The 10,053-nt window shown below is 40.1% G+C and overlaps 1 protein-coding gene across 3 annotated transcripts; it reads right to left on the reverse strand.

Moving 5' to 3' along the window:
- Positions 1 to 376: 376 nt before the first annotated feature.
- Positions 377 to 9,290, reverse strand: rrp15 (ribosomal RNA processing 15 homolog). 3 transcript variants are annotated; one of them, XM_034873867.1, is made up of 5 exons: positions 9,182 to 9,290; positions 8,086 to 8,405; positions 2,376 to 2,473; positions 2,102 to 2,291; positions 377 to 532 (listed from the first exon to the last, which is right to left on the reverse strand). In XM_034873867.1, exons 1-5 carry the CDS (start codon positions 9,222 to 9,224, stop codon positions 386 to 388), a joined length of 798 nt encoding a protein of 265 aa, XP_034729758.1. In that variant the 5' UTR covers positions 9,225 to 9,290; the 3' UTR covers positions 377 to 385. The 3 variants fall into 3 exon arrangements, with proteins under 3 accessions (XP_034729758.1, XP_034729759.1, XP_034729756.1); XM_034873868.1 differs by having other exon boundaries at positions 8,086 to 8,382; positions 9,182 to 9,261; XM_034873865.1 differs by having other exon boundaries at positions 8,086 to 8,408; positions 9,182 to 9,246.
- Positions 9,291 to 10,053: the final 763 nt, after the last annotated feature.

Consider the following 10,053-nt stretch of genomic DNA (forward strand, 5'->3'; position numbering starts at 1 on the left):
TCAATTATTAAATTAAGTACCAACTATTTTTTATAGTAAAGTAATCTGCTTGAGAAAAATTCCAGCCTCTTTAATGTGAATATTTTCTAGTGTCCGGGCAGTAGACTGAATATATTTTGAGTTGTGGACAAAACAAGACATTTGAGGACGTCTTCTTGGGTTTTGAAAGACATTGAGCCACATTTTTCACAATATTCTGATATATATAATAGACAAAACAACTAATCGATTCATATAGAAAATAATCACAGATTAATCGAACATGAAAATAGTAGTTAGTTGCAGCCCTAGTTGCATGTCACAGGTTAGGGTTTCTGTTCTCCAGAATGTCCCTGAAGGCTTCCCAGCCTGCTGCACACAGTCCGTTTAGTCTGTATGGATTGTATCAGTCTGAGTCACTTTCCACCCCCCCTCCTGAGTGTGTATCGGCCTCCTCTTTGTCACTGTCTTTGTCCCAGTCTTTCATGGTGGCTCCCATCATAAAGTCGTCTGTGAGAACGCTCCAGGCAGGCTTCTCCTCTGCTGCAGCAGCCTGCAAACACACACACACAAGTTGCTCTAGGTCAGGCATGTCCAAAGTCTGGCCCGGGGGCCCATCACTGCTTGAAGGACAAGAGCAAGTCTTATGTTTAAGCTTAAATGTTACCAAATGTTGAATTACTTATAAAAAAAAAAAAAAAGTCATGTTGAAAATGAAGTGGAGTTGAGTCAGTGAATAAACGACAGATGTAAAGTACGGAGGAATTGTTTTTGTTTATTTTAGATTTGTTCACGCCTGAGTGGATTTGGGTTAGAGCCCGACCGCTAAAGGATTTTTAAGGCCGACACCAATACGAATATTTGGTTATTTAAAAATCCAATATGCCGATATACATTTAAAAAGAAAATCCTGAAACGTGTTACAGATTTCCCTAACATTAGTTATTTCTACTTATTAATGAGTTCTCACTAAAATGATAATAATTTGTTTTTTGTAATTTGTCACAACAAAACAGAGGACCACCAAATATAGTAAAGGTCTGATAGATAAAATGTTTAAAAATACAAACTTAAGATGTGAAACTTAAAGTCCTTTGAACAAAAACACATCAACAGAAACAAAAAAATCATTGTCGCCAACAGGGATGTTGTATATCGCCCTCTGGTGGACACACTATGCAACGCCAACGCTCATAACATGGTTGACAGTCCTTTTTTTATATTAATTTATCCGAATCATTTATTTGTCATTATAAATTATTCTGATGAATGAATATTTAAAATATCAGGAAATGCCTAACATCTGCCGATAATATCGCCCTCCGATACATCGGTCGGGCTCTATACCATACTGTATGTTTGGGTATCTGACTACAGATGTAAAAAGTAAGGCAGAATCGTTTTTGTTTACTTTAGATTTGTTCATGTCTGAGTGGCGTTGATTTGGTTACATTGCCATAAAAAAAAAATAAAAGAAGATAATTGTGACAATGAAAAATTGTTATAGATCGGTGCATTTGTATGTAACTTTTAAAATAAAATGTGAGAAGGGACATTGGCCCTTGGGCATCTTGATATTATATCTGGCACGCTTTCAAAAAGGTATGACATCCGTTCTCTAGGTTCAGTGCATCTGCTCCATGGCACCTGCTTTCTTCACGAGGCATCATTCATACCACTCAATGAAAGCAATTAGAAATAGTTATGCAAAGGTGGAACATGCACGTTTTTTTTCTCTCTCACTGGTTTGGTGTACACTAAAACTAAACATATGCATGATCAGGTAAACAGCTCAACAACATAGTGCAGCACTTGGCAGACTTTCTCATTCTGTCTTTTTATGATCTGCAGCAGCTGTAAAACATGCCCGACATCCCATCTGCTGATAGGCGGTTTAATCGCCACAGACTGACGTTTAATTGTTGCTGACAGACATAATGTAGCTCCCGCCCCCTGGCAGCAGCCAGTAACCCAGGGAGGATGGGAGACTCTCCGAAGCACAGCCCATCAGGTGTCAGATCCTTGGAAAAGTGACAGCAATTCTCGTTTGTAATGAACGCTAACAGTTTAGAACATGTAACCTCTAAAACAGACACAGAATATAAGATATCATTTAACTTACAGCGTCCTTTTCAGTCTGGCCGGTCACTCTGCTGCCTTCCTCTGTCCTTCGTAGCACATCGATGAAGTCTTTCTTAGTGACAGATGAAAGAAATTTGGCTTTCTTCCTCTCTGAGCCACCAAATTCCTTCACCTTGTTATTTACCGTTTTCTGGTGTTTCCTCACAGCATTGAACAGCTGCACCACCCCTCTGAACAGAAAAATACACACTGGAATCAGGAATGAAACTTGTTTCTTAGAATGTTAAACAAAACCTCACAGATGGTATAGACACCTGGTAGCAATTCTCTGAAGCGCTCGTTCAGTCTCACGGTCCTTCACTATGTCAGGTTTCTCTCTGCACATCATCTCCCACGCTCGCTTCTTGTCAACCTGATGGACACAAGTACAAATAAATCCTCACATCATCTATCTATTCCTGCCTCAATGCAGCTTCTACAAAATGACAAACCTTCGCCCATCTCTCATTTGTTGAGGATATTTTTTTGTGCATTTTTTGGCCTTTATTTTAACAAGACAGCTGAAGACATGAAAGGGAAGAGAGAGGGAGGAGTGACACGCAGCAAAGGGCCACAAGTCGGAGTCAAACAGGGGCCTGCTGCATTGAGGAGTAAACCTCCACACATGTGCGCCTGCTCCACCAACCTTGGCAACCGGGCGCCCAAACATATTTCACGGGAATATGGCGTAAGATAGATAGATATTTATTGATCCCAAAAAAATTGGAAATTACAGTGTTACAGCAGCACACAAAATATACATACATACAATATACATGAAATAATAATAATAATAATAATAATAACAAAATATAAGAATATAAGAAAAAATATTTAAATATATACAAGGTGGGAAAAACAAAATGTGCAACTGTTTAAGTATGTTGAAATGTAAATGAACCAATCGGGCCGGTTGCCCTTATTGCAATATTGTGTTGTCTCAGAGTCTCATCTAGCACCCAGGGATGACGTGTTGAAGAGATTTATTGCCTGTGGTAGGAATGATTTCCTGTAGCGGTCCGAAGGATGTGGAAGAAAGCACAGCACCACACGTAAGGTAACCAACGTTAGCAAGAAGCGTTAAATCGTAATAAATTAATGGATAAGCCTCTATAAATGTCAGTTAATTTGATGTGCAATCACAATTGCAGTCAACAGTAACATAACATGCAGAGACCAATTGTTATCAATTCCAGGGGTTGTCAGTTAAGCTAGACAAGTAGAGAGAGTGCTGGGGGAGAGGCAGCAGGTCTCAGTGTGGTAGAAACAGCATCAGGTACAGTATTTCTGTCTTGTCTGTCTTGGCAGTTAGAATTGCTTGTTTTGACTTTTATTAATGTTTCAATAACACTGTAAAATCACACTGCCTTTGCTCATCTCTGAAGTACCAGACGCAAGCTCAGAGCGTGCAGCTGCTGGCTGGTGAAAACAATGAATGGGCAGAACTATACCCAAACCTCTGACTTCTAGAAGCAACAGGGCTGATCATCCCCATCTAACAGTGTAAACTGTGAGTAAGATTTTTCAACCATGAACCATGGTTAGTAAATTTTCCTTTTCTTCCAACACTTTTTATATTTTGCATCTTTGTTCTGTATGTTGTTAGATGTTCTGCTATATACATTTAGCAGCGGTGCACGGCCAATACTAAAATGTTGCCACCACTCCTTCAGCTATTTATGAAAAGTTATAAAGTTGTAATCACACAACTCCGCAGTGCCGTCTACTCTACTAAACTCAAGTGAACAGTCACCCGCTCTCTCTCCCCTTTGAGGGTAAGCAACTGGAACCGTCACAGAAGATTTCTTCTCTTTAACAGACCCTAGATGAGACAAGTAACTAACATTAGCTAATGCTGGGGCCCATGTATAATGTATCAGTCACCAGTTTCAGGTAATGGTAAACCCTAAGGTACCATCTATTTGCTAGAGTTTTAATTTTCCTTAGCGGAAGTGGCTAGCAGCCCACTGACAGATACATTATTGTTCATATTTCGGCCCAATGTTTAGTAATGACAGTAGTGGTCATAGTAAGTGAAATTGTGTTATGTATCTGGAATTAATTATTAATTAGCTATGTGTGATATCTGTAAAGCTGAACAGACTCACAGTAGTGTGTGTATGTGTGTGTGTATTATAGCATTAACAGTTGTAGCAGTTACCTTGTGTAGGTCACTTCTACATTTTTTAACTTAGGAACAAAATGTGCTCCTTGGGAAAAAAGTTAGCATTATGCTCTGTTCATACAATGAACTGGACTTTGTGGTCAAGTGTAGTTGGATGCGAAAGCCTCCTTTCCTTACTGTATTATAATCATTTATATTTGGAATTTTTACCTGCCACCAGAATTTTGTATTTACCTTGAAATAAATAAAGACATTTGCACCATAAATTTGTGCCTGAAAAAGTCTAAAAACGCAGGAAGTTAAGTCAAGAGGACCCCCAGACTCCCACTTTATATGTCCCCCCCAAAAAGGTCCATTCTGAGCCAGCAAAATCCTGCTCTTGCTTCCCCACTTAGACACAGACGTAACTCATCAGCGCCTGCCGTTCTGACTAATGCAATTTATGCTTCTTCTGTGTTGATTCTGCCCTCTGAATTACTCTACCCTATGGATGTATTAAGTGATGTACCGTCATAACAACATCCACAAAAGATGACCAGTCAATCTGTTAAGACAGTATCGCGTGTGTTGCGTGTGGTCACGTGAGTATCAAGTGTAGAGGGTTTCTGAGTATGCAAACTTTAAAAAGCAAACTTTAAGAAGCTGTACATAGTATATCTTTAACTTAAATACTAGTTAATATATTACACCCATTTAAAATGTCATTATTTATTGGTATACTCAATGCATTTTAATAAGAGTTTGTATTTTTCTTAGCCTATTTATTAAACATTTTATTCATGCATTTCTTCTTAGTTTGTTTAATTTTGTATGTTTAAGTTGTGACTAAACATTTAAAACTTTAAAAAGTATTTTGTGCATTTTCCTTGATAATCCAGCAAATACTCTTACCAATATATTGTAACCAAAATCGCAATCACAATATGACTTTTTCAAATTGAGCAGCACTAACCCACAGAGTGTAAGCCCTAGTTTGACCGATTCTATTTTGCAGAGGCACCGTTGCCGCCCAAGACGATTGTGATTGGTTTAAAGAAATGCCAATAAACCAGAGCACGTTTTTTTCCCATCTCAAAATGCTGTGTGGACTCTCCATACCCTCTTGTGCAGTGCCGTGGAGGAAGGTCTGACAATGCGGGACTAGCTGTTACGCGATTTAAACGGCTGGGCAAGGGCATGTTGAACCACTAATGAAACACAGCTAGTGTGTATGGTTGACAATCAGTAAATATAACTTGACAGTCCATTTACCAACAAGACAAGCTATTTTATTAGCTTTATTTATATCATTATTATTCATGTTGCCCATACAGCAAAATGTATCGCTTTGTGAAACGTCGTCCAGTCAAGAAAATGTGTGGTAGACGGCCTATTGCCCATTTGGGTTGGACAGACGGGCCGACGTATCAGATATTCCTTACTTTACTAGACAGATGAACTAGGTTGCTACTCAAAACCTTTTCTGACAACAAAAGCTGATCAATGACTGAGTTTGTCATTTTCAAACATGGTTTTATGCACATGTTAAAAGGTAAACCTTATTAAATTTGAAAAGACATTTGAAAGGATTCAGACTGAAGAAAAAATAAATAATGTACAGTGGTGTGAAAAAGTGTTTGCCCCCTTCCTCATTTCCTGTTCCTTTGCATGTTTGTCACACTAAAGTGTTTCGGAACATCAAACCAATTTAAACAATAGTCAAGGACAACACAAGTAAACACAAAATGCAATTTGTAAATGAAGGTGTTTATTATTAAAGTTGAAAAAAAATCCTAACCATCATGGCCCTGTGTGAAAAAATGATTGCCCCCCTTGTTAAAACATACTATAACTGTGGTTGTCCACACCTGAGTTCAATTTCTCTAGCCACACCCAGGCCTGATTATTGACAAACCTGTTCACAATCAAGGTATCACTTGAATAGGAGCTGCTTGACACAGTAAGGTCCACCAGAAGATCCTTAAAAGCTACACATCATGCCAAGACCCAAAGAAATTCAGGAACAATTGAGAAAGAAAGTAATTGAGATCTATCAGTCTGGAAAGGGTTATAAAGCCATTTCCAAAGCTTTGGGAACCCAGCGAACCACAGTGAGAGCCATTATCCACAAATGGCAAAGACATGGAACAGTGGTGAAACCTTCCCAGGAGTGGCCGGCCGCCCAAAATTTTTTTACCCCAAGAGCGCAGCGACGACTCATCCAAGAGGTCACAAGAGACCCCACAACAACGTCCAAAGAACTGCAGGCCTCACTTGCCTCAGTTAAGGTCAGCGTTCATGCCTCCAACATCAGGAAAAGACTGGGCAAAAATGGCCTGCATGGCAGAGTTCCAAGGAGAAAACCACTGCTGAGCAAAAAGAACATCAAAGCTCGTCTCAATTTCTCCACAACACATCTTGATGATCCCCAAGACTTTTGGGACAACATTCTGTGGACCGATGAGACAAAGGTGGAACTCTTTGGAAGGTGTGTGTCCAAGTATATCTGGCGTAGATGGAACACTGCATTTCATAAAAAGAACATTATACCAACAGTAAAATATGGTGGTGGTAGTGTGATGGTCTGGGGCTGTTTTGCCGCTTCAGGACCTGGAAGACTTGCCGGGATAAAAGGAACTATGAATTCTGCTGTCTACCAAGAGATCCTGAAGGAGAATGTCCGACCATCTGTTTGTGTACTCAAGCTGAAACGAACTTGTGTTCTGCAGTAGGACAATGATCCTAAACACACCAGCAAGTCCACCACCGAATGGCTGAAGAAAAACAAAATGAAGACTTTGGAGTGGCCTAGCCAAAGTCCTGACCTGAATCCTATTGAGATGTTGTGGTATGACCTTAAAAAGGCCGTTCATGCTCGAAAACCCTCTGAATTACCCTCTGTAACTGAATTAGGACAGTTCTGCAAAGATGAGTGGGCCAAAATTCCTCCAGGACGCTGTAAAAGCCTGATTGCACGTTATCGCAAACGCTTGGTTGCAGTTGTTGCTGGTAAGGGTGGCCCGACCAGTTATTAGGTTTAGGGCAGGGGTCTTCAACGTTTTCCAGGCCAAGGACCCCCAAACTGATGGCGAGATGGAGCGGGGACCCCCTAATTATATATATTGTATAAAATTGTGTTATATCAAACTGGTCCTATAGTGCCATGTGTACATTGATGACTGAAAGACATCTTCTGCCTCCATTTATCTGTTTACTACTGTGTGTTGAATTCATGTTAATGTGTATTTAAAGAGATTTCAATTGGTGGAAATAATTGCATGGGGGGGGGAATACAAAAAAAAAGTCTAATCAACCAAAACTTTCGCGACCCCCATGCAGTACCTCCGCGGACCCCCTAGGGGTCGCGGACCCCCTGTTGAAGACCCCTGGTTTAGGGGGCAATCAATTTTTCACACAGGGCCATGATGGTTTGGATTTTTTTTCACCTTTAATAATAAACACCTTCATTTACAAATTGCATTTTGTGTTTACTTGTGTTGTCCTTGACTATTGTTTAAATTGGTTTGATGTTCCGAAACACTTAAGTGTGACAAACATGCAAAGGAACAGGAAATGAGGAAGGGGGCAAACACTTTTTCACACCACTGTAGGTGGAGAGATCGCCAGCGACAATGTGAAACCATTGACAGTATATGTAAGAATGTTTTATTGTAAGAGCAGGGTTTCAACCCCTTAAAAAAGCATGTTGACACAAATGTGGAGATTTGGCTATTCTATGAACTGGTCACTTATGACTTGTGTGCCAAATTTACAAGTGGGTTCTATCGATTCAGAAGACATGAGAGATGTGAATAGGTATCAACAATAAAAAAACAGTATTGTAAATTAAGTTTTGAAGGCTGTCTGACAGTGCTGCTTACCTGCTTCTTTCTCTCCAGCTGCTCCTTTCTTTCTTTTACCTTCATCTTGTCCAGCTCTTTGTTCTTTACCAGGATGCTGGTTTTGCTCTCTGGGGTTTTCTTTCCCAGGATCTTTGCCATGGCCTCTGCCCACCCAGCATTGGCGTTACCTTCATCTGCCTCTTTATCTTCTCCATTTTCTGCCTCTTCCCTATTACTCCCTCCTTCACCATCTCTGTCATCTTCTCCTCCATCACTCGCTCCATCTGACCTTTCATCGTTGCTCTCTCCTTCAGAATCACTCTGGTCATTGTTATCCTCAAACTGCGGCTGTGCATTGTCTTCTAAGTCACATAAGGAAATACAAATGATTATTGCTGTTGCACCTCTCACTAGACTTCAACATATTGACACGTTTACCATTGCCCCCCACAGTTATGGAATGGATTTAAAAAATCAACTGGTATTTCTGTATCTGCTGAACCATGAACGTTATTTGACAAACCAACAGCTGTATTATCTAGTCTGGGTTGTTTAATATGTAAATAGTTATTTCTTTTTAAATTATCTGTTAATGTACTCATTGTTTTCAACAAACAATCCATAAACCTGAAAACAGATTCAGTCGTTTTCTCCGATGTCAAAATTGTATCCATAAGCATGGAAACCTGACATTTTTGGTAACAAAAATATATGCATTAAAAACACGTTGGTGTAAGTTACCGTTATCCAGCAAGAGTACATAAAGGTACACAATTCGCCACATTTGAAATACCGTTAACGTTGCTGCAATTGACGTTACTTTTCTTCCTCGTGTGACAGGTAACGTTTGATAGCCAGTAACGTTTCTAGCCCTACAGTGCTGCATTTTGTCCTGTTACGTTATTATAAACATGATCGAGCACTGCAGCTTTGGTTAGCTTGCTAACGCTAAAAGGAACAGAGCTAGTGCTAAGCTAGCCATGGAGCAAATTAACATAAGTCTAACACGCAGCAGACCAAAGTAAGTGAAGTTAGCTAGCTTTATGGGCTATATTTGTGAGATTCAAATAAGTGGCCAACGCATTTTCTATTGTCATTCAGAAACAACACAAGCGAACTGTATATAAAAACTCACCAGACAACTGCTGCACATGTGTTGTCAACAGAGCTGCCATCATGGAGTTACACTGAAATGGCACCGTAGAGTAAATGGAACGCACTCACATCGAATAGGTTCATGAAGGTTCCTAATGGAGTAAAACGACCCGGAAGTAGTTTAGTGGCTGTCAATGGAGCCATTCGAATTTTCTAAGTGAAAAGGAAAGGTGCTTTAATGCTTCCTTTGTTACCCCCTTTAGCATAGGATACACTGGACCATCCTTTACTAAAGGGAGGGAGGGAATGCCGTCCAATAAGTGTCTGCGGCAGCAAAATTGAAACGCATGACGCATCACGATTTCGACAACAAGAGTGTCAAAATTTCAAAAGTGGACCGCCCGCTGTACAAAGACGTGCCGTTTTGTTTTTCTGTCTGCATTCTAGAACAAAAACAGTGATTAATACGGTGGCCCTGAGGTGCAATACACAACGGCAAATCAGAAAACACAACACAAAAAGAGAAAACACAACGGCAAATCAGAAAACACAAAACAAAAAGAGAAAACACAACACAAAAAGAGAAAACACAACACAAAAAGAGAAAACACAACGGCAAATCAGAAAACACAAAACAAAAAGAGAAAACACAACACAAAAAGAGAAAACACAACGACATTAACCAAAACGGAAAAGGTAGGTACCCTCGGGCGACAGGAATCGTCGCTGATTGGACAAAAGAACTTGTCCGTCCTTTGAACCGGAAAGACATCACCGCCAGACTTACGCGCGGAGAATTCTGTTGTGCTCCAGACAAGCGGGAGCACAGAGGCCGCTATCATGTATTGCAAATATTGTGGCAAAGAGTTCAAAGAGAAGCCTAACTTCTGCAGTGAATGTGGGAAAAGGCTG

Source organism: Etheostoma cragini, chromosome 6, assembly GCF_013103735.1.
Source record: "Etheostoma cragini isolate CJK2018 chromosome 6, CSU_Ecrag_1.0, whole genome shotgun sequence".
NCBI lineage: Eukaryota > Metazoa > Chordata > Actinopteri > Perciformes > Percidae > Etheostoma > Etheostoma cragini.